Source organism: Typopeltis vanoorti, chromosome 20, assembly GCF_054136105.1.
Source record: "Typopeltis vanoorti isolate ZY-2024b chromosome 20, IOZ_Tvanoo_1.0, whole genome shotgun sequence".
Taxonomy (NCBI): domain Eukaryota; kingdom Metazoa; phylum Arthropoda; class Arachnida; order Uropygi; family Thelyphonidae; genus Typopeltis; species Typopeltis vanoorti.
The window spans coordinates 107,970,698-107,996,771 of record NC_143568.1 but is presented as its reverse complement, the minus strand read 5'-3'; the positions used below and the strand labels follow the sequence as shown (position 1 = coordinate 107,996,771).

The 26,074-nt window shown below is 36.0% G+C and overlaps 1 protein-coding gene across 2 annotated transcripts in view; it reads left to right on the top strand.

The window, feature by feature from the left end:
• 128up (GTP-binding protein 128up) overlaps positions 1–26,074 on the top strand; it is a 79,243-nt gene that overhangs the window by 11,615 nt on the left and 41,554 nt on the right. For both annotated transcript variants that reach the window (XM_090409994.1, XM_090409995.1), the window contains exon 3: positions 22,638–22,838. In XM_090409994.1, coding sequence (XP_090266120.1) covers positions 22,638–22,838 — 201 coding nt within the window. The remainder of the gene's footprint in view (positions 1–22,637; positions 22,839–26,074) is intronic.

The following is a 26,074-nucleotide window of genomic DNA, read 5'->3' as shown; positions in this document are numbered from 1 at the left end:
TGCTGGTTACAATGCCAGAGCACTCAAGAGCACAAAGTAGTTATAAACAAATTATCAACACATCAAACTGATTTTGAAACATCATATCAATCAATGAAAATTATAATACCTAATGTGTCCACAAGCATATAATTTATTGTAATATATTTACCTTGTGAGAGTGTAATGGCACATGATGAAGACACAATTTAAATGTATGGTTCATGGTATTTTTTCAAATTACAATATTTACAATATGGGGTGCTTAAGGGTCAAAGCTGTATAACTGAGAGGAGACCTCCACATAGCCTTTAAAGGAATGCGGAGAACCGACCAGGGCTTCTGACCTAATGTCCAATCCTCACCTTCTCGTGGTGCACCCTGTTGGGTATCTACTTTGATACTGAACGAACGAGGATGGGCTGGCAATTTGGGATTTAGCCGACCAAATTGTATTCTTATTGGTTAAACCAAAATAAAAAATGATGGTACAACATGACAAAATTTCATGCCGGCTGGGGCGTCGCCCGGTTAAACAAGGCCCCCGTTGTTTTCGCCAGGGAACCAGGGCGAACAACGAAAAGTCAGCTACTGGAACAAATCTGAAAACAAACCCCAACTCAACATCACCAGAGTTAAAGATCGGTACTATCAACGTAAGAAGCCTGAATGGCAAAGAAATGGAGCTAGTTGAGGAATTAGATAAGTACCAGATCGACATAATAGGGGTGACTGAAACAAAAAAGACCAAAACTGGTGAGATCTTTCTGAGCAATAAATACAAAATGTTATATTCAGGCAATAACAATCAAGGAAAAGAAGGAGTAGCCATAGTATTCAACACAAAATACGAGGCTAATCTTCTTGAATGGCAGTCAGTCTCAAGTAGAGTAATGTGGGCAAATATGAGAATGGGGAACTGGACAATGAGACTTATTTGTGCCTATGGTCCCACAGAAGGTTCTACTAAGGTAGAAGTGGAGGAATTTTTTGAGGCTTTAGAAAAAGCAACTGACACAATGAAAAAGGAAAAGTTGGTCCTTGTTGGGGATCTAAATAGTAGAGTAGGAAATGATTGTGAGACATACAAAAATATTTTGGGTAAATTTGGAGAAAAGAGCAAAGGTAATAATAATGGCAAATATCTGTTGGATTTCTGCTCAGGACATGGACTGGTTATTACTAACACCATGTTCCAACATAAAAATGTGCACAAATTCACATGGAGAGAAGAGGCTAGGAATAAGAAAAGTCTCATTGACTATGTTATTGTTGATAGTGATGTTTTCTCCCTGGTGCAGGACACCAGAGTGTACAGAGGATTTGAAATTGGAAGTGATCACTATTTAGTCTTGAGCAGGATAAAATTGAATTTCATATTGAAAAGAATAACATGTAAGAAAGTTTTAAAGCGAATAAAAGTTGAGCAGCTCTCAGATGTAAACTGTAGACTAAAATACAGAAATATTATTGAAAAGAAAATGAAAGAGTTTGAGAACAGGAATCAAACCTTGGAGATTCAGTGGCAAACTCTGAAGGAAACATTGATTGATTCTGCCAGAGAGGCATGTGGTGAGGTGGTGTGCAAAGATAAAAAAATCAGAACTCCCTGGTGGACACAGGAAGTTAAAGAGGCAGTGAAGGAAAAGAAGAAAGCATATCAAAAGTTCCTGGCAAATAAGTCAGCTTTTACTCTTACAGAATACAGAGACAAATGTAAGAAAGCTAAACAGTGTGTAAAACTAGCTAAACAAAAGTCATGGGAGGACTTTGGCAAGAATATAGAAAATAAATATCAAGAAGGTGGCAAAATATTCTGGAGGTTGTTGAAGAAGCTTAGGAATGGAGGAAAGAGTGCTGTAAAAGGAATTAGAGATGATAAAGGTGAAATGAAAACAGGAGAAAAAGATATCCTTGAAGTATGGAGTAATTACTTTGAAAAACTGCTAAATGAAACAAGCAGTGATGACAGCACAGTGATAAAAAACACTGACCAGGCATGCAGTCAGGAATACATATCCATACTTGAAGTAGAAAAAGCCATCAAAGGCTTGAAATGTGGAAAGGCAGCAGGAGTAGATGATATTCGACCAGAAATGCTGAAGTATGGTGGTATAAGAGTCTTACAGTGGCTGCACTGCATAGTTCAGAAAGCCTGGACAGAGGGACGAATTCCCGATGATTGGAGTAGAGCTCTCATAGTACCCATATATAAAAAGGGAAATAAAACTGAATGTGAGAATTACAGAGGTATTTCCCTACTTAGTGTTCCTGGCAAGATCTATGCAAGTATACTTGAGAAACGGTTGAGAAGAATTGTGGAAGAAAAGCTTGGTGAAGAACAAGCTGGATTCAGGCCAAATAGAGGCTGTCATGATCAGATCTTGACTTTACGACAAATAGTCGAGAAAGCATGGAAATATAACAAAGATCTGTATTTAAGTTTTGTCGATTTGGAAAAGGCATATGACAATGTGCCAAGAGAGAAGCTATTCAATACGCTGCAGTTATATGGTGTCAGTGGGGCATTATATCAAGCAATACTTAGTCTTTATTTGAGTTGTGAGTCAGCAGTTAGAATTGAAGGAAGTACAGGAAGATGGTTTAATGTTAAATCTGGTGTGAGACAAGGATGTACATTATCCCCTCTGTTATTCATTATCTATATGGATCACATTATGAAGGAATGTGGTATTAAACCTGATATTAAAATTGGAGATGTTAATGTCAGCTCTTTGCTTTATGCAGATGATGTTATACTTCTAAATAAATCTGCTACAAGTCTGCATGACTCTCTGACTAAATTGAATAGCTGTTGTAATAGATATGGTATGAAGGTCAGCAATAAAAAGACAAAGACAATGAAAATAGGCAGAATCATTGAAAATGTCAACTGTGTTGTGAATGGAGAACCTCTGGAACAAGTAAAACATTTCAGCTACTTAGGCACAATTTTTACTGAAGATGGTAAACTAAATATAGAAATAGACAACAGAATCAGCAAAGCTGGTATCGTGGGAAGTCAATTGAATAAATTCATATGGAATAAGAAAGAAATTAGTCGGAACACTAAATTAGCTGTATACAAGACTGTTCGAACCAATTTTAACTTATGGATCTGAGAGCTGGGTCAGAAGTAAAACACTTGACCAAAGACTAGAGACCGCAGATATGAGAGTCCTGAGAAAGATTAGAGGCGTGAACAGATGGCATCAATGGCAATATCATATTAAAAATGAGGATATTAGGAAAGAACTTGACATTGTCAGCATCCAGGAATGCGTTAGCAGAGCTAATCTCAGATGGTATGGTCACTTAAATAGAATGGGAGAGGAAAGATTAGCAAAACAAGTGTTCTCTGCCAGGTTGGCAGGAAAACGACCCAGAGGAAGACCAAGATATAGGTGGATTGATACGGTACAAAGTGCCTTAGACGATAGAAATATAAGATCTGATAATGTTGGAGTCTTGACAAGTAACAGACTGATTTGGAGGAAAATTGTAGACAGGAAGTTAGTAATGATGTAATTTTTTCATGTAGTACTGTCATATCCTGTACACCCCTTGAGGGTACATGGCAGGAATTTGATGATGATGATGACAATATTTGCTCTGGTATTATGACCACATTCTGTGTTGATTATGAGTAAAATTAGTAAAAGTAAAACAAAGTGAAATAGAATATTTAAATTTGCATATGACAATAAGACATATGATGTAAATCATGTAATAGTGCAGGCAACATCATCTGTTCACTGAGCATCCACAGATGCTGTATGGTCACTCCAATGCTTGGTGATGTGCCACACCAGGCCTCTCCATGTAGTCCTGTTATATGCTTTTCTGGAGACTTCAACTCTGAAGATCAGTCCATCCTTTCAGTGGGCCCAAAATATTTTAACTTTATTCTGTCAATATCCTTAAGGAACCTTAAAGTTCTACTGATCTTTTCTAACACCCATTCATTTGTATGCCTTTCAGTATATAATGTCCTCAACAGCCTTCTGTAACACCACATCTCACTATCCTTTTCTGATCTGACTTCTTTAAATTCCAAGTCTCACATCCATAAGATGCTGTTGGAAAAACAACTGCATCCAAAATCCTCAACTTTGTTCCTGTGGAGATAGATCCATCCTTCCAAATTTTAGACACGTCTCTGACTGTGGTTTTAGCTATTCCTAATCTTCTTCTGGCATCTTCCAAATAGCAATTCTTTGCATTAGTAATGAATCCCAGGTACTCAAACTTGCTGACTTTCTCAATTCTTTCTCCATTAAGGTACACTTGTTTCTCAAGTGCTTTCCTGTTTGTATTTCCTTTGAGAATCATAATCTTTGTCTTGCTAGGATTGAGTTAAGTCCTCTGTTATTACTGATCTTGTTAATTTTATCAAGAATTTGTCCTAGTTCTTCCTTGTCACATTTCTGAGGAGTATGGTATCATCAGCATACCTCAGATTACTGATCAATCTACCACCTGTCATAATTCCTGTCTTGAGCTCATCCAATGCTTCACACATGATGTCCTCAGCATATATACTAAACAAGTGAGGAGAAAGAAAGCATCCTTGCCTAACTCCCTTTTCAACCTGAAGTCACTCACTTAATCCAGCACCCTGTTCTTACTGTGGCTTCTTGCTCCCTGTACAAGTTGGTTATCAACCTGATAGTGTGTTGAGGATAATCCATTCTTTTCATTACTTCGCACACTTTCACATGCTGAACACAGTCAAAAGCATTATAGCAGTCTAAGAAACATATTACCAGAGGGAGTCTGAATTCTTTATACTTTTCTATGATCTGTCTAAGGCAAAGGATATGATCTCTAGTGCCCTCCTCCTTTTCTAAAATCTGTTTGTTCCTCAGGCATCTCTGCCTCAATTCTATTTAGCATGATCTTCAATAAAATTTTGCTTGCATGAGATATTAAACTAATAGTTCTGTAGTTCTTGCAAGGTTTCGTATCTTCCTTCTTATATAGTGGTATGAAAACCTACTTCTTCCAGTCTCTAGGCCATGATCCTGTCTCCCATATCCTTGTAATCAATCTATCAAACACTCTTATCCTGTGGCCTTAATCAAGTCTGCTGGGATTTCATTTGCACCCGGGGCCTTATTGCTGTTAAGCTGAGTAACTGCTCTTTCATCTTTATGCCTAAGTGGAGGTGGTTCCAAATTGGAATTTTCCTGGTGAGAGGGCTCCTCCAAAGTTTCTTTACTCTATTGTACAGTTCCTCACAGTATTCTTTCCATCTGTTTTTGATTCCCAGTTCTTCTGTTAGTAATGCTCATTTCTGTCTTTGATGACATTGAATTTGAGCTTAAACTTGTGCTTTAGGTCACAAACTAAATAAAACATCCTTTTATAATTGTGCCTCCTCAACTGGAACTCCATCTCCTCATATTTTAGTATAAAACTTACCTTGCTTGATGGCTCTTTTTGACTTTGCTATGTAATCTCTTATATTCTTCGGTCCCTGTATCTCTTTGTTTTTCCAACCGCCTTCTTTTGATTAGTTTCCATGTTAAATCTGATATCCATGGGTCTCTTGGTCTTCTTATTGGGCCAAGATACTTCTTGATTATATCATCACCTTGACTCCTTCCCAGAGCATTTCTGGTGAGTTCTCATTGGTCTCCAAAAAATCATCCAACTGAGTTGATGTTTCTTCTGTGAATCGACTAGGAATTATTCTAACATCCAGTCTAGTGGGATGTGCCTGACTTGGAAGTTTTCAGAGTCTTACTCTGACTCTTACTAACTGATGGTCTATACCACAATCTGCTCCATGACAAGTATGCACATCAGCGATGCTTGTCTTGTACTGCTGGAGACCCAGGATGTAATCAATCTGTTGACTTGACCTATCAGTGTTAGATATCCAAGTATATGTCCATCGTGAGTGTTTCTGGAAGTATATATTGGTAATAACTAATCTGTTAGGATGGGAAAATTCCAACAGTTTTTCACCAGTGTTATGTTCACCCAGACCAAACATACACTCTGGCATAGCTCTAATACTCTTTCCCACTTTTGCATTTAAGTCCCCTAAGATGTAAAGTATGTCTTACCTTGGTAGGCAGTCCAAAACAATCTGTAAGTTTTCATAGAATTCCTCACTCTCTTCTTCAGGCCTATCCATGTGGGGTGCATAAACTGCCACAATGAATACATTGGTAGGCTGAGCCTTAAGTCAAATAGAAAGTAGTATCCTATTATTAATGGGGTTATAGCCAACAAGGCATCTTGCGTCAGCTGTCTTCATCATCACAGCTATCCCATGATGCTTTGAGTCACCTCCTGAGTAAACAACTAATTCTCGTAGAATGGTTTAGACGTTGGTTATACGTGCTTGCTAAAAACTTAAGGAAATTTCAACATACAATAGAATATATATTAAATTAAACTTTAATATATTTCGGCAACGCGACGTTGCCATCTTCAAAGGAACTTATAGTAAAGATGTGCACGCAGGTACTAAACACAGTAAATGAGAAATGAAGCGAGGAAGCTATGGTTTCCCTAAAAGTCCTGGTATTCTTGGCGGTTGGGCTGAAGGTCTCCTGATGTAAGCCTCCCAAATTTAGGGCAGTCTCATACAACCAAATTTGTTGAGGTTTGGCATGTTTCTTAGGACTGAGGCTGATTCCATGAATAGTCTTTCAAATTTGAACTTGCTACAGTGTATTATTGTGGCTTTCTTCCACCGTATTCTGTGTAGTGTACCCAGAGCATGGCCTGCAAGACCAGAGTGGCTGTACTGGTGAAACCAGATGTAGTCCTTGTGTTCTAAAATTCTGATATTCGCTGTCCTGCCTGTTTGGCCAAAGTAAGACAACTTACAGCTGCAAGGGACCTGGTATACACCAGGTAGGTCTAGGGGGAGTGGTTGGTCTTTAGTGGAGCAGATAAGGAATGCTAATTTTCTATGTGGTCTGTAACAAGAGGTCAAGTCATGTTTTTTTAAGATTTTTGTAATTTTTTCACCAGTACAGCCACTCTTGTCTTGCAGACCATGCTCTGGATATAACCAACTAGCTTACCATCCTGTCTTTTGAAGTGACCTTCTCCATTCCATTTGGTCTCTGTAATTCCCAGGATGTTAGTTTTATACCTATCCATCTCTTTACAGACAATCTCAAGAGTACCCATCTGTAGACCCCAAACATTTCATGTGCCTAGGTAAAATTCCCTTCTAAGATTAATCCTATACCTTCTGTGTTCCTCATTCACAATATCACTGACTTTTGTTGGAGACTGTAATATACTTCTCAAACAGGACCCTCTGCCTAAGCCCTGAACATGGCTCTGATTATTCTGTGCAACAACCGATGCAGCATGAGATGTATTGTAAGTCACAACCATATTAGTATTTTGGAGTGAAGTCACTGCAAGAAGAAAGTGGTAGGGTTGCAGAGGCCCTTTCCACATATCTGAGAAGTTTTGTCCCCCAATTCATCCCACGTTGGCAGGTGGGTTGGGACTTCTGCCTACTAGGTTAGGCAGACTCCCATTGCATAAGATGAAATAGGAAAGATTCATCCCTAGCCCTCAAATACTCTATAGCATTGGGGAGGGGGAAGCAAGAAGAAAAGAAAAAAGATGAGGGACCAGTCTGCAGATAATATAACAGATGTATATCACATGAAGTAAGGTATGGTCCAGCATCAGATACCTCGGGTTTACCAAACCCATACTCACTAAAGTGAGCCCTTAAGGTTGTGCGGGCAACAAACCAGTTTAAATAGCCCAAGTGTTTAACTGAACCTTTTGATTACATCATGGAAATAAATCTTATAGGTATGGAAATGTTAATTTTTCCAATACATTTTCAATTTTCATATGTTATCTAAGCCTTGGTTCAAGAAGTATGCCAAAGTTATTCAAGAGAAAAAAAATTTGGCTTTCTTTGAAATATCCATTTCAAGAGCACAAAGTAGTTATATACAATTTATCAGCACATCAAACTGATTTTGAAAAGGCAAAAAAAGTAGGAAACTTGCTTTGTTTGTGTTCCAATTGCAGTCGTGCTGTCTGGCTCGTGCCAAAGCTACTAACTATAATATTCACTTATTTAGCCTTCCTACTTCCTCTTTTGGTCATATTGATAGTTCTCTTGTTATTCTTAGAAGAAAAAAAAAATCTTTTGCCTTCTTTTCTTTGAATTTTTGCATTGATGATCTTAGTAAATATCTTCCTACCATTCCAGTGACATTCAGTGCCTTCTTTGATTTTGTTAAGAATGATCACAAGAATCTTGTCCCAACCGAATACCAAAAAAGTCTTCTTATTCTGATGATATATCTCTGAAGATTTGTGCTTCAGAGTTGACTCCCGTTTTGTATTGCCTTTTTAGACTTTCCTGTTACACTAATATTTATTCTGAAACTTGGAAGTTAGCCCATATTCAACCTATTCTTAAGAAAGATAACAGCTTGTCTACCAATGTATCATACAATTTAATTAAATAAGTTCTGTTTTTATGCCTGTTTTATGTATGCAACAGAGTTACCACCTTTGTCTTGAATGTTGCATTACATATGATAGTGGATGGACTTTTTTTTTTACTCAAGCTTTAGAGCTTGAGTAAAAAAAGTCCATTAAAGGTTATTAGAGTAACACAAGGCTCTATTCTTTCATCTTCTCTTTTACTGTATGTTAGTGCCCTTCTATTGGCTACAAATCCATTTTGCTTATGGCAGTGCATTACATTTTGCTTTCTCTGTCATTTAACAAATCATACACTATACATGTCATCAAAACTCTAGAATATCTGATTCTGCAGTCCTAAATTCTGATTACTTAAATTAAGGGGATATTAAATCCCACATAGTTTTAAAACCGAATAAGAAACTCAAAAATTGGAATCAGAGAGTTTCTTGCCGAATATAGTAAACTATAAAGTATCAGCGACACTAGAGTTAGCCAATGCAAGTGATCCTAGTACGTAGTACAATACCAGGGCAACTCGTTGCAAAGGTGGGGGAAGTTCAGATCGCTATTCTTAGGTATTTTCCATAATGTAAAAACACATTTCCTAGGAAATGTATGCTGTTATTACATTATGGAGGGAGGTCACTACCCAGACCGGTTTCAGCCTTTTTTGAGGCTTCATCAGTGAGTAGCTAGACCTAATACCAAAGTGTATAGCGAAAAGAACTTATGTACTCCGTGAACGAGTTTTCCAAACAGGTGCAACCATTAAGTTACTTAAGTATAAAGAGCTAATAAGCTTCATTTCGGCAATGAAAACATTACTTAAATTAAGGTCTTTGCAACGAGTTGCCCTGGTATTGTACTACGTACTAGGATCACTTGCATTGGCTAACGCTAGTGTCGCCGATACTTTATAGTTTACTATATTCGGCAAGAAACTCTGATTCCAATTTTTGAGTTTCTTATTCGGTTTTAAAACTATGTGGGATTTAATATCCCCTTAAGTTAAGTAATGTTTTCATTGCCGAAATGAAGCTTATTAGCTCTTTATACTTAAGTAACTAAATTCTGATTTTCAAGCCATTCTTTGGTAGGTTTTCTGTACCAATTTTGCTGACTTCAGTACTTACTTACTGTTACATGAAACTTTTTTAAAGCCTTTTTCAAGACCTCCAATAAGTGAGGCAGTGGTCTCACCAGGGTGATGAAATTCATATCATCTGCTTTCTTGTTATGCTTAAATATTTTATTTAATGCAACAACACTAAAGATGGCCTCAAAAGTTACCATATCCCTTTTGGTTATATGCTTACAGTATATAAATTGTATGTGTGCATATGTTTAAAATCTGCTAAATTTAACTCAGATCTTTATTTTAGTGTAGATGGGATTGTTCTCCAAAAAATCCTAGTACAAATCTTCAGTATTCTTAAACTAAATGGATAGTTGTGTGACAAATATGGTATGAAATCAGCATTAAAAAAAGATGAACTATCAAACTAGGCAGGAGCATGGGAAAACATTAATTGCATTCTCAGTGGAGAACCTCAAGAACAAAAACATTTAAAACAGCTATTTAGACAGTTTTAATGAAGATGGCAATTAAATTCCAGGTAATCCCTAGAAGGTGTATATAAGGAGGATGTATGCAAGGGGATGAGAAGCAGGCTGTGTTGATGGAGAGTGGTTGGGGAGTGGAATGCATTACCTGAGAATGCAGTGAATGCAGAAATGGCGAATGAATTTAGACAAGTTTGATCAACTTTGTACGTGAAAGTGGGGATTTCTGCATTGGTTCTTTTGACTTCCTGGAGGTCTGATTTTAATAATATGGAAATAACAAAATAAGCAAAACTAGTATGGTGAGGAGTCAGATGTGACTCTTCACCAGATGTCAAAATGAATAGTATAAAGACAGCATTTAAACTGATTTTACCTTAGAGATCTGGATTAAAAATAATAGTTGACTGGAGATATGAGGATACTAAGAAAAATTAGAATATTGATTCAGATGGTATCAATGACAGAATCACATTAAAATGTAAATATTAAAAATGGCACTTGATATATTATTAGCAAGAAGTGTGAGCAGAGCTGATCTAAAGTAGTATGGCCACTTAACCAGAATGGGAGAGCAGAAAGGTTAACAATACAGGTATGGGATGCTAGAATGACAGGAAAAGACCAAGATCTCAGTAGTTTGATGCAGTCTGTAGTGCCTTAGAAGACTGAAACGTTAATTTATGAATATTGGAGACCTGATAAATAACAGATTAATATACAAGAAAATCGTTTATAAGGAACTAATAATTATTTAACTTAATTAGATAATACTATAATATCCTGTATGTCCCTGAGGGTATAAATCAGAAATTGATGATGTGTTTACCATGATGTCGCAAAGTATCATGCAAATACTACACTATTTCTCCTCCTCCTCTGAAATGGTATGAACATTTTATTGCAAATCCACTAAAACAGTAGCTTAGAAGTTCTTGGTCACTTTGTGAATATTTGAGACCTGATAAATAACAGATTAACATTCAAGAAAATAACCGATAAGGAACTAATAATAATTTAACTTAATTATTAATGCATTGCCTGAGTGCATTGTGAATGCAGGTAGTGTAAATAACTCCAAATCTTGTTATGATAGACATATTGCTGGTTGAGTGGGCCTTTCACAATGAGTCTGTTGTCTCCGTGGAGGTTACCAAAATCATCATCATCATGCATACCAAGGATTTAGGCCTAGCGTGGCCTGTTCCGACCTTAGAAGTCATCGTTGAATCTTTTAAGAGGACGTCCTGGAAGATAGAAGATTTCTATGAAACATTAGAATCCACATTCAATAATTCTAAAGAAATCTACATAATTACAATGAGTGATTTTAATACCAAAATTGGAAGCAGAGATGACCGTCTGAACTCCATCGGTAAATTTGGATTTGGACAGAGGAATGAAAGAGGAGAAAGACATTGAATTTGCAGAAGAAAATAACCTCTTTATTATGAACAGCTTTTTCAAGAAGAAAATCAACTGAAAATGGACTTGGAGAAGCCCATATGGACAAACTTACAATGAAATAGATTTCATCCTCTCCAACAGAAGATATATAATAAATAATGCCGAAGTGCTTAATAGATTTAACACAGGAAGTGACCACAGACTAGTAAGGGCAAAAGTATGGATCAACAAAAAATGGGAACGGAATAAGCTCATAAGAAAAAAGTCCAGTTTAGTGAATCTACAAAATCTCTACTACAATAAAAGCTGTTATAGAGAATCACTCAAAAATGAACTAAAAAAGTTAAACACAGCTACTACCATCAATGATGCTAATGAAATATTAACAAAATCTATCTTAAATTGTGCACTAGAAATAGGAGGTGTAAAAAGGCACCAAGGATTGGCAAAACTAAGACAGGAACCTTAGATCTGATGAAGAAAAGAAGAGATATGAAAAGAGATTTGAATGACACCAATAAAATAGAATACACGGAAATTTGTAAAACTATACGTAAAAGGATGAAACATGAACTTAGATCGTATAATACTAGGAAAATTAAAGAAACAATAGAAAACAATAGTAATATGAAGGTCCTAAGACAAACATTATCAGTTGGAACAAAGGAAATAGCTGCTGAAAGAAGAAAAAATGGTGAACTGATAAAAAATAGAGATACAATAATCAAAAGAATTAAGGAATTTTTTACTGAACTCTATGAAGACAAAGACCGGGACATCCAAGAATCCTCTATGGATAACTCGAGTGAGGAAGAACATGATGCCCCTGAGATCTTACAAGGTGAAGTGGAAATGGCACTGCGGGAAATGAAGAATGGAAAGGTCCCAGGAGAAGATGGAATTATGGTAGACTTCTTAAAACTGGGAGGAAGCCCTGTTATCAAACAGTTGAGTAAACTCTTCAATAAATGCCTAAAACAGAGAAAAATTCCAAAAAATTGGAACAATTCACTTCTAATATTAATTTTTAAAAAGGGCAATAAGGAAGAAATTAAAAACTACAGACCTATAAGCCTACTCCCCATAATATATAAAGTTTTCACAAAAATTATAAATAATAGAATAAAATCTAAACTAGAGGGAATGCAATCCTGTGAGCAAGCTGGATTTAGGAAGAATTACAATACTTTGGACCATATTCATACATTAAGACAGCTCATTGAAAAATCAATTGAATACACCCTTATGTCTGGCCTATATAGACTATGAAAAAGCATTTGATTCAGTTAAAACATCTGCAACACTAAAAGCACTTGAAACCCATGGAACTGAGAAACCATATATTGAAACACTAAAACATATTTACAATAATGCAACTTCTGTAATTAAATTATATAAAAACAGTGAAAAGTTCCCAATACAAAAAGGCATCTGGCAAGGCGACACCATATCTCCCAAATTATTTACAGCTGCACTAGAGGAAGTCTTTAGAAGCCTTGATTGGGAAACAAAAGGAACAAACATAAATGGAGAAAGGCTGCATCATCTGAAATTTGCAGATGATATTGTCCTAATAGCAGATAATCTTGAAGATCTGGAAGAAAGGCTAAATCAGCTAAATGAAGCCTCCAGAGAAATTGGATTAAAAATAAATAGAGAAAAAAAAACACAAATAATGATGAATAAATACATAAACCATAGAACTATCAAAGTTGAAAACCATGAAATAGAACAAGTTACTTCATATGTATATTTGGGCCAATCGTTATCCTTTGAGGAGCACCAAAGAAAAGAGATTGAACAAAAAATTCACCTTGGATGAGAGACATATTCAGAAGTGACATCCCTATGAGTCTAAAAAAGAAGCTTTCGACCAGTGCATTCTTCCTGTCCTAACATATGGAGTAGAAACATGGACTTTAACAGAAGCCCTAAACAAAAAGCTGAGAACAACACTACATCGCATGGAAAGAAGTATGCTAAAAATAACATTAAGAGATAGGAAGACAAATATCTGGATAAGATCTCAAACAGGTGTCATAGATATTGTAAAGTACATTAAACAGCTAAGTGGAGATGGGCTGGCCATATTGCCAGATACAGTGATGGGAGATGGACTAGAAAAACAACAGAGTGGAGACCAATGGATGGAGACCCAGAAGAAGGTGGAGAGATGAACTGGAACAAATTGCAGGAGTGAGATGGATGGGAAAGGCAGAAAACAGAGTGATCTGGAAAATCATGGGGGAGACCTTCGTCCAGCAGTGGACAGAACCTGAAGGTTGAAGAAGAAGAAAAAGAAGAAGAATGGCTATACCAAAATAATAATAATAATATATCTTTCAACATTCCCCGTTTCTTTAAATTGATTATACATACTACCACTTGATAATTTATTCAGAAGGGATTTGCTTGCTAGATTCATCTAAATTCTCATTGCACATGAATATCATTGATTCAGATTGTTGCATATTATAAAACACTATGCTTTATTGTTGATGTGACATCTTGATCACTTACTGATTTAAATTTAATGTGGGTGCATGCTCAAAAACTGGATCGATAAAGGACTATTTAAGGTGACTATCAATTTGGTTTTAAAAGTATTTGCATTAAAATTCCTGCCATTCCTTTCTAGAGAGGAAATGGCAGGAATTTTAGCATGAACTGCTTGGTAAAACTAGTCTAGTGTTCAAGTGGTATGCACTTCTCTCTCTTACAGACATTCACAAACATCCATGCTTGCAGATCCCACTGCAAGCATGGATGTTTGTGAATGTCTATAAGATACTTATTGTAGGATTTCTGGCTTAACTAATTCTTAGCCCACCCATGGTACTAATATGGGCTTAGTAAGATTGGCTTACATCCTTTTTTGAGTGCAATTCACTTAAAGGGGAAAAAAAAAGTAAATATTTTTGCATAACATGATTCTGAATATTGGCTCATAATGTTTATTTTGTAATGAGGAAGGGAAAATTCAAATAGTTTACTTTAGAACCAACATTAAAACTGCATCATCATTAAATACACTTAATATTCATAGTAAGTTAAAATGAAATATAATTCAGTTGTCATTTTTTGCAAATGATAATAACTTATCATATTGACAAATTAAACTGGGTCTAATAATCTCTCTCTCTAAAATATATCACTCAGAGAATCTATGAGAATGCATTGATGTCCTTCAAATAAATTATATATACCAGCCTGAAATTCATTTGAAAGAAATTTTACTAAGCACTTTGCTGACCTGTTTGGCCAAGTGGTTAGCATAACTGCTATCCAGCCAACAGGTGTAAGTCTGAATTCTGCTGTGAGCATGGATATTTGTGATTATCTTTAGGCAGGTGATGAAATTCATAGTTAATCTGAGACCATGTCCCACTTATTGAGGATCTGAAGTGGCTTAAAAAAAGCTCTGTTTTTAGAGCAGAGTTGCGGATTGTGCAAAAATAAAATACAGCAAAATATATAATCATCATCATCAAATTCCTGCCATGTACCCTCAAGGGGTGTACAGGATATAATAGTACTACATGAAAATTTACATCATTACTAACTTCCTATCTACAATTTTCCTCCAAATCAGTCTGTTACTTGTCAAGACTTCAACATTAGCAGATCTTATATTTCTATCATCTAAGGCACTTTGTACCGTATCAATCCACCTATATCTTGGTCTTTCTCTGGGTCGTTTTCCTGCCAACTTGGCATAGAATACTTGTTTTGCTAATCTTTCCTCCCCCATTCTGTTTATGTGACCATACCACCTGAGATTAGCTCTGCTAACGCATTCCTGGATGCTGACAATGTCAAGTTCTTTCCAAATATCCTCATTTTTAATATGATATTGCCATTGATGCCATCTGTTCACGCCTCTAATCTTTCTCAGGACTCTCATATCTGCGGTCTCTAGTCTTTGGTCAAGTGTTTTACTTCTGACCCAGCTCTCAGATCCATAAGTTAAAATCGGTTTGAACACTGTCTTGTATACAGCTAATTTAGTGTTCTGACTAATTTCTCTCTTATTCCATATGAATTTATTCAATTGACTTCCCACGATACCAGCTTTGCTGATTCTGTTGTCTATTTCTATATTTAATTTACCATCTTCAGTAAAAATCGTGCCTAAGTAGCTGAAATGTTTTACTTGTTCCATAGGTTCTCCATTCACAACACAGTTGACATTTTCAATGATTCTGCCTATTTTTATTGTCTTTGTCTTTTTATTGCTGACCTTCATACCATATCTATTACAACAGTTATTCAATTTAGTCAGAGAATCTTGCAGGCTTGTAGCGGATTTATTTAGAAGTATAACATCGTCCGCATAAAGCAAAGAGCTGACATTAACATCTCCAATTTTGATATTATTTTTAATACCACTTTCCTTCATAATGTGATCCATATAGATAATGAATAACAGAGGGGATAATGTACATCCTTGTCTCACACCAGATTTAACATTAAACCATCTTCCTGTACTTCCTTCAATTCTAACTGCTGGCTTACAACTCAAATACAGACTAAGTATTGCTTGATATAATGCCTCACTGACACCATATAACTGTAGCGTATTGAATAGCTTCTCTCTTGGCACCTTGTCATATGCCTTTTCCAAATAGACAAAACTTAAATCCAGATCTTTGTTATATTCCCATGCTTTCTCGACTATTTGTCGTAAAGTGAAGATCTGATCCTGACAGCCTCTATTTGACCTGAATCCAGATTGTTCTTCACCAAGCTTTTCTTCCACAATTCTTCTCAACAGTTTCTCAAGTATACTTGCATATATCGTACCAGGAACACTCAGTAGGGATATACCTCTGTAATTCTCACATTCAGTTTTATTTCCTTTTTTTATATATGGGTACTATGAGATCTCTGTTTCAATCATCGGTAATTCGTCCCTCTGTCCTGGCCTTCTGAACTATGCAGTGCAGCCACTGTAAGACTTTTATACCACCATACTTCAGCATTTCTGGTCGAATATCATCTACTCCTGCTGCCTTTCCACATTTCAAGCCGTTGATGGGTTTTTCTACTTCAAGTATGGATATGTATTCCTGACTGCATGCCTGGTCAGTGTTTTTTATCACTGTGCTGTCATCACTGCTTGTTTCATTTAGCTAATTTTCAAAGTAATTACTCCATACTTCAAGGATATCTTTTTCTCCTGTTTTCATGTCACCTTTATCATCTCTAACTCCTTTTACAGCACTCTTTCCTCCATTCCTAAGCTTCTTCAACAACTTCCAGAATATTTTGCCACCATCTTGATATTTATTTTCTATATTCTTGCCAAAGTCCTCCCATGACTTTTGTTTAGCTAGTTTTACACATTGTTTAGCTTTCTTACATTTGTCTCTGTATTCTCTAAGAGCACAAACTGACTTATTTGCCAGGAACTTTTGATATACTCTCTTCTTTTCCTTCACTGCCTCCATTCTATCCTTGCAGACAATTTCACCACATGCCTCTATAGCTGAATCAATCAGGGTTTTCTTCAAGGCTTGCCACTGAATCTCCAAGGTTTGGTTCCTGTTCTCAAAGTATACACATAATTAGAAACCATTATGCAGATGTATATAAATGTCACTTATGCAGTGTATATGCAAAATAGTTGTCACATGCATCACCACATATTCTAGCAACTATTTAAGAATACTGCTGGTCAGTAATCATCAGTAGGATTAATTATAATGGGAAAAACAAAGGATCTTTCAGAGTTAGATAAAGGGCTTATTGTGGATACTTTTCTGGCTGGAGCCACAATTGTCTAAGAGTCATAACTGTAATCTTAAGACAGTGTCAGGAATGATATCGTTGTCATCTAAAAGTCTTGTATGGACAAACAGAACTTCCCATGTGCATACCAAAACATTTAATGAAGGCTGTTCCTGACCCATATGACACACTGAATGATGCACAGGAATTGAGAGAATTGGTATTGGTGTTACATGCCTATACCTAAAATAAAAGTTACTAATTCAGTGGCCAGTAGGTGTAGAAACAAAAGAAAAAAAAAATCCTTTGTCTGCCCATGATATTAATATGCTATAGGTTCACATCCTTTTGTAGGTGGTTTTTTTATGACCATGTGGATTATAAAAGAAATGAACTTCTTAAATTTAGCAAAATTAAATCTCCTATTCCTTCATAACAAAAGTTTGAGTTTACTTTCACTGAAGTAGTTTAATTCAGTAATATTGTCTTTCTTTCAAGGAAAGCTTTAAAAGCATAGAAGATTAAGTGTTTTATCAAAATAGGATTATTTCACACAGAATCAGTATAGGTCTAAAGATATATAAATCTATGCCTGTTTCTCTACAAATAATACATTTAGAGATTTTATTTTCTCTAGTGAGATTACCATCCTGCTTAATGGAGAACTTGAAGTGGCTTCCAAAAGTGGCATGTTTGCTCTCTAAAGTAGGATTCATGGATTATATAAAATGAAACAAAAAAGTAAATAAAATTTAAATTCCTTGGCCCACCAACGATGTTAAAGTACTATAGGTTTACAACCTTTTATGGAAAAAAAATGGAAAAGCATGAGAATTAATTTTATAGTACAATTTATGCTGCTAAAATTTTAATGAATTAACAATGTGTGTGTGTGTGTGTGTTATTAACCTGCATAAAAGAAAGACATTTATGCAGTTTAATAATACTGGAATTCATGCTGTGAACAAGCACACTCATCAACATTATATCATTTTGATATTACCCCAATGTAAGAATTCCAGTTATTTACAGTGTCTTTGCTTACATCCTTCTTCTTTATCTACAACTGTTTGAACAAAAATTATCAAGTGGATCAAATCTCTCCATTTTTTTCTATCTTCCCAAATTCTTCCTTCATGAACATTATTCCTGTTCAGGTTTCTTTTTTTCTAAATCTTCTCTTATCTGGTTTCTCCACCTTTTCTGTAGTCTTCCTCTTGGCTGTTTCCCTTTAAATTTCATTTCATGCATCTTTCTTGGTATTATTTTTAAATGCATTCTCATTATAGACGTCTGCACGGTTAGCAGAGTGGCTATGCGCTTCGCAACCATGTGCCTGGGAAAGACGTGTCCTGGGTTTGATTACTGACACTGACATGAGGATCTTAGGATCTTTCTTAGATGTAACCAAGTTAGCCGGTCTTGGGCATGGACTGCAGAGTTTTTCTCCCCAGTTTATCTGGGGTTTTTCATTCTGCAAGCAGGCAAACTGGCCTTGAGAACTCAACGCTTCTATAGACATAGGATACACCAGGAGACATATCCTATGCTTTGCAGTGTTGAGGGTTTTCTATTCATTTAACTGCAACGTACACAAGGATAAGTTGCAGTTAAATGAATAGAAAACCCTCAACACTGCAAAGTAAAAGAGGAAGAAGAATTCTCATTATTATGTCCAAAACCACTTCAAGCAAGAGTTCCCAAGCATTTCTTCAACACTTTTTAGTTCTAATCCATACCTAATGGCAAGAATTCTTATTCTATTTTTTCTTGTTTTAGCCATCATGTCTCTATTGCATAAATGAAAATAGGAAAAAAGTAACTTCTGTTAATCAAAATCTTGGACTTCAATAGGACTTCACTGTCCCTAAGTAGACTACTTACATAAAAACTTTGGCTCGTTGAAATTTTATATTCATTATAAGTCCACCTGTGGGCTTCTTAACCTGCATTTCTAAGCTGAATGAGCTATTCAAAAAGTTAGCTTCTAAGAATTTATTATAATATTGTATGATACTGAGAACTAAATATCATAAGGTGTTGAAGAGATTAAATCATAACTCATTTTAAGGTTTAATGAATAAATACAGCACATATAAGTAATTAACCAACATGTTTAATCACTCCTATTTTTCGTCTGTCCCTGAGATATCATCAGGAAAAGAATATTAAAATTGCAAAAACACACACACAATTTTGTATATAACCATGTGGAAAAGATTAAACTAAAAGCCTAAAGTCCTATGAAGGGACCCCTCTATGTGTTCTGTTGGCTAGCCTTAGCTATGTTGGGTGGGAGGCCTGAGAATTAGTTTCCCATATCTTTGGAAGTTTAATACAACCATATTTATTAAGATTAGGTTGATTTTTTTAAATCTGCTACTGATTCTAAAGTCTTTCGAATTTGTATTTTATGTGATGAAGTGTAGTAGTTTTTTTTCATTAGATTCTGTGCAAGGTATCCATTACAGGAACAAGGAACATGGCATAGAGCAAGAATGTAGAGGATCATTGGGAGAGCAGCTGAGGATGGCCAGCTTCAGATAAGGTTTAAATGCAGTGCAGAGATTGTGATTTTTTAGGGTTTTGGCCTATTTTTCTAAGGTGCCCCATATAAAAAGAAATGACTTTACTATAATCAGCATGTTGAGAGAGAGATGTGAGTGAATGGGAGGAAGAGGAACAGTGATTTTTGTTGATCTTTTTGGCATTGTAGCCATTGGACAGGAAAGTCTGGTGAATAAAGGGGTGTTCAGCTTGACTGAACAGAGATTGGAGGATCTGTTAACAAGGGTTAGAGGGAATGATAGGAAAGTTTATATGTGCTGTATTTATTCCATTAAACCTTATAGAAAATATATATCAAGAAGGTGGCAAAATATTTTGGTGGTTGTTGAAGTAGCTTAGGAATGGAGGAAAGAGTGCTGTAAAAGGAGTTAGAGATAATAAAGATGACAGGAAAACAGGAGAAAAAGATATCCTTGAAGTATGGAATAATTACTTTGAAAAACTGCTAAATGAAACAAGCAGTGATGACAGCACAGTGGTAAAAAACACTGACCAGACATGCAGTCAGGAATACATATCCATACTCGAAGTAGAAAAAGCCATCAAAGGCTTGAAATATGGAAAGGCAGCAGGAGTAGATGATATTTGACCAGAAATGCTGAAGTATGGTGGTATAAAAGTCTTACAGTGACTGCACTGCATAGTTCAGAAAGCCTGGACAGAGGGACGAATTCCCGATGATTGGAGTAGAGCTCTCATAGTACCCATATATAAAAAGGGAAATAAAACTGAATGTGAGAATTACAGAGGTATTTCCCTACTGAGTGTTCCTGGCAAGATCTATGCAAGTATACTTGAGAAACGGTTGAGAAGAATTGTGGAAGAAAAGCTTGGTGAAGAACAAGCTGGATTCAGGCCAAATAGAGGCTGTCAGGATCAGATCTTCACTTTATGACAAATAGTCGAGAAAGCATGGGAATATAACAAAGATCTGTATTTAAGTTTTGTCGATTTGGAAAAGGCATATGACATAGTGCCAAGAGAGAAGCTATTCAATACACTGCAGTTATATGGTGTCGAAGGGGCATTATATCAAGCAGTACTTAGTCTTTATTTGAGTTGTAAGTCAGCAGTTAGAATTGAAGGAAGTACAGGAAGATGGTTTAATGTTAAATCTGGTGTGAGACAAGGATGTACATTATCCCCTCTATTATTCATTATCTATATGGATCACATTATGAAGGAAAGTGGTATTAAACTGATATCAAAATTGGAGATGTTAATGTCAGCTCTTTGCTTTATGCAGATGATGTTATACTTCTAAATAAATCCGCTACAAGCCTGCAAGATTCTCTGACTAAATTGAATAACTGTTGTAATAGATATGGTATGAAGGTTAGCAATAAAAAGACAAAGACAATGAAAATAGGCAGAATCGAAAATGTCAACTGTGTTGTGAATGGAGAACCTGTGGAACAAGTAAAACATTTCAGCTACTTAGGCACGATTTTTACTGAAGATGGTAAATTAGATATAGAAATAGACAACAGAATCAGCAAAGTTGGTATGGTGGGAAGTCAATTGAATAAATTCATATGGAATAAGGGAGAAATTAGTCGGAACACTAAATTAGCTGTATACAAGACAGTGTTCAAACCGATTTTAACTTATGGATCTGAGAGCTGGGTCAGAAGTAAAACACTTGACCAAAGACTAGAGACCGCAGATATGAGAGTCCTGAGAAAGATTAGAGGCGTGAAGAGATGGCATCAATGGCAATATCATATTAAAAATGAGGATATTTGGAAAGAACTTTACATTGTCAGCATCCAGGAATGCGTTAGCAGAGCTAATCTCAGGTGGTATGGTCACTTAAATAGAATGGGAGAGGAAAGATTAGCAAAACAAGTGTTCTCTGCCAGGTTGGCAGGAAAACAACCCAGGGGAAGACCAAGATATAGGTGGATTGATACGGTACAAAGTGCCTTAGACCATAGAAATATAAGATCTGATAATGTTGGAGTCTTGACAAGTAACAGACTGATTTGGAGGAAAATTGTAGATAGGAAGTTAGTAATGATGTAATTTTTTCATGTAGTACTTTCATATCCTGTACACCCCTTTAGGGTACATGGTAGGAATTTGATGATGATGATGATGATGAACCTTAAAATGAGTTCACACCAGCATGAAATGTAAATAGTTTATTAAATCATTACATCACCCAGTTTTTATCATCACCACTTCACTTGCATTTGTAATTTCAATTTCCTTCCCCCTCTCTTCCCATGGGTGTACAGTTCTTGAACTTTTTATAACAGTATACTAAAATGTGTATGATTGAGCCTAAAATTTAACCTAAATCATATATGTTAAATATAAATTGACTATTCATACTGCATATGCCCTGGTGAGAAAGCAAATATACTAATGCGATTGATCATAAGTGCAAAACATTTCTAAGGTAGAAGAACATGCTATTTCATATAAAATTTAATTGTTGAAATAAATCAGAATGGGGACACATTTCTGTTTACTTGCAAATTCATAAAAAGACATATATAATCCATATGCCTTTTCAATTCTATATCCAGTTTGTATATAATAACTTAGGGATTATTTGTAGATAAATTACTTCCTCTCTCTTATAGGACTGGTCACAGTGCATATAGGTAAACATTTCACTTTCTTGTATTGTTGTTTATTCATATCAGAGATTGATGATATGCAACTGCAGAAAATTACTAAAAAATGCTTCCAAAAAAAGTTCTTATAGCCAAAAAAAAATAAAAACACCTTATCTTTAAGATTATTAAAGTAAACCTGGGTGCAAAAAACATGTATTGCTAAAATTCTCGGCAGGTAGTTTTTGTTGCTCTGTAGTACTTGTTTAACCATCATCTGGCCAGGAAGTCTTTTGCCATCGTCAAAACATGGATGTGAAGTGTTAATTGAATATTAGGTTTAAAATGCTTTTCTAAAAAATAATGCCTATTTTATACACATTTATATAGGATTCCCTTCAGTTGGAAAATCTACTCTGATGACAACTCTAGCTGGAGTTTTTTCAGAAGTGGCAGCTTATGAATTTACTACTCTTACAACAGTACCAGGAGTTATAAAATATAAAGGAGCAAAAATTCAACTTCTTGACTTACCAGGAATCATTGAAGGAGCTAAAGATGGTAAAGGTAGAGGCAGACAAGTGATAGCAGGTAAGTTCTAATTATCTCTCTCTCTCTCTCTCTCTCTCTCTATATATATATATATATATATATATATATATATATATATATATATATATATATATATATATATAAAACGAGACTTTGTGGTTATGAGACCACAAAAAGTCTTGTTTTTAAGTATTTTTTATGACCAAATATGTCATGTCATGTCAGTATTTTTTTATGACCAAATATATATAATATATATAGATAGATAGATTTTTTTTTATATGATTCCCACCCATGAAAGGTTATAAATCTAGAGTACTGTGGGTGGGCTAGTGTGGGGGTAACGACTCCACCTCATAGTGAGTTATGAAACCCAAAAATGGGAGGCCAAGGCCCTACATGTGGCTGTAGTGCTGAAGAAGACTGTGGGTGGGCTAAGAATTTTTTTTTTTTCTATTTATTTAATTGTTTTTTACATAATCCAGAAATGCTATCATATCCTGTACACCCCTTGAGGGTACATGGCAGGAATTTGATGATGATGACATTTTAAAAATTCCCGTTAACTAATTACCGTGAGGAAACACAATTCAAAGAAATCTTCACTAAGTTAACTGAAAAATTGAACACAGAGCTACATTAGTCTTGACACATTAGATTTATGTCATGTACTAATTCCTTATCTTGCACTATGTATTGACTTCAGCTCTGCAGCTTTCCTCCCTCTAATCATTAGGAATCTATCGTAATATCAGAATTCCATAGAGGTAGTTTTTAATGCCTATTTATTCCCGGTCCTTTCTTTGTCGATTTTTCCGCATATCTCCTACTCTCCTTCCATACTCACAACCGGTCTCTTTGCTGTCCCTGAGCTTTTTCCCCTTGTTTACTTTCGTTTTCCAATTAACTGCCTTTATTCTTCCCACCAAAATCCGGTTCTAGCCAGTTCAGCTTACATCTACAGGCTGCTTCTCTCCATATCATAGCCGTTCATGTTCTAAGCAGGCACTTACTAAAAACAACTCCATTTCTCCTTTACTAGTCAATCAAATTCAATCAAATTTAAATTCAAATTTAAAAGTCAATCAGAATTGCATAAAATCATAACAGCAGAATTCCACATATTTACATTCTCTTTCAGAAATAACAAATAAGGTAATATTCCGTAGTTTACATAAAATACATTTAAATATGATAAATACAAATTCTTATAATATATATGCACAGCTTCTTACAACATTAACATAGGAATAAATAAAATAAATTGAGTGACATTATAATACGGAGTCCTTTCAGTACTAATACATATTCTAGATTAAATAATTAAACAATAATAAACAAACTCAAAGTAATTATATGAATAATAATTTACGAGCAAGAGATTAACATCAAATAATATTTACAAGTGTTGCTTATGTTATGGCAGATTATGTTAAATGTGAATGAAGTATTATAATTCTCAAATATCTTCATTCACAATTTAACACCTGCAATGCATTCAGAAAACTGAACAGCATTTTTCAAAACAGTGATGTCCCACTCTGTTTAACAAGTAAGACATTTAACCAGTGTTACTTTCAGTCATCACATATTGTTGTGAAACTTGGTCTTTAACAAAATCAATTACAAAAGTCTCTGACAAATAAACTAGCAACAACTCAAAGAAAAATTGAGAGGCTGATGCTAGGCATCACATTAAAATATAAGAAGCGAAACATCTGGATAAGAAGCTAGACTCATATCACTTACATCATTATTCACCACAAGCGACTATAATGGAAATGTGCTGGACATTTATCCAGAAGAGAAGATGAGCGATGATTCCAAAAGAAGGGAAGCAAGGCCAGGGATATCCTAAATGAAGGTGGAGTGATGAATTGTCAAATTTTGTTGGGAAAAATTTGTCAACCATTGCCAAGAACAGAGAAAGGTGGAAGGAACTGGAGAAGGCCTTCATCCAGCAGTGGACAGAAAATGGCTGAAAAGAAGAAGACACACACACGCACATGCACACAGGGTGTTTCAAAATACCCATTACATATTTCTTGGGTATGCAGGGAAGTAAAGGTAGATCAGGTTTTGATTAGCAACCCATGTCCCCAAACGTACCATTGCATTGGTACAGGTTGAAAACATTTCGTGTACACATCACAAAGAATGTAAACATAAGACATGGTAAATTACATTTTAATTTCATAAACATTTACAAAAGGTGCTTGAAGTTGCAACCACCAATTTTACAGCAGGCATTACACCTTCTTAGCAAGTTCTGGTGCACTATTTCAAAAATGCCTGACATGGTTTGGATCTCACCTACTGCAGTCAGTATCCTTGCCAACAAATATTCTACTGATTCCACAGGGGGTTTCATACATGAGACCCTTCATGTGGCACTAGGCAAAAAGTCCAGTGAATGTGCAGGCCAAGCCACTGGGACTTGCCCACCAAATGTTTGATGGAGGTAGTGTTGAACGTCATGGGGAAATTGTGGTGGTACACTCTCATATTGAAATGTCATGTGTTGCATAATGTGCAATGGCACATCTTCCAACAACTGTGGCAGTGTCTCTTGCAGGAACGTCATATACATGGGGGCCATTCAGGTAGGGTGGAAGAAAATATAGTCCGATCAACTCATCACCAACAGTTGCCTGCCCACATGTTGACAGCGATCTTGTTCTGGAATCCATGATGGTGAGTGATGTGACAGTTGTCCCTGGTCCAAATATGGATGTTTTGGCAGTCCTTCTATAGTGAATATAGCTTTATCGGTGAAAAGCACCAGTTCTGGAAATCGAGGCTCTTCTTCACATCATTGACTGAACCACCTACAGAACCTAACTCGTGGTGCAAAATCAGTTGGGCCCAGTAAGTGAACCTTCTGATACCGGAAGGGATGGAGCTGATTGGCATGCAGAACCTGTCAGTTGCTGGTGTGAGAAACACCCATGGCATGCGCAGCGCCATAGGTACTCACAAAAGGGTTATCCTCAACATGACGAAGCACCTCCTTGTCGAAGTCTGTGGTACAGCAAGTCCTTGGGCTCTACAGTCATGCTTGTTGGCATCAAAGGAACCTGTTTCCTGTGACCGCTGAATCATGTTCGCAAACAGGATGTGCAATGGAGTTGGATGATGTGGGAAATGCTGTGCTTACAACCTGTGGATGGCCCTCCCATTACACTGAGCTTCACTGTACATTAACATCATGTTGGCATAGTCAGCATTTGTGTAATTTGCCATTGTTCATGAATGTGATGTGCATCAATGCAACA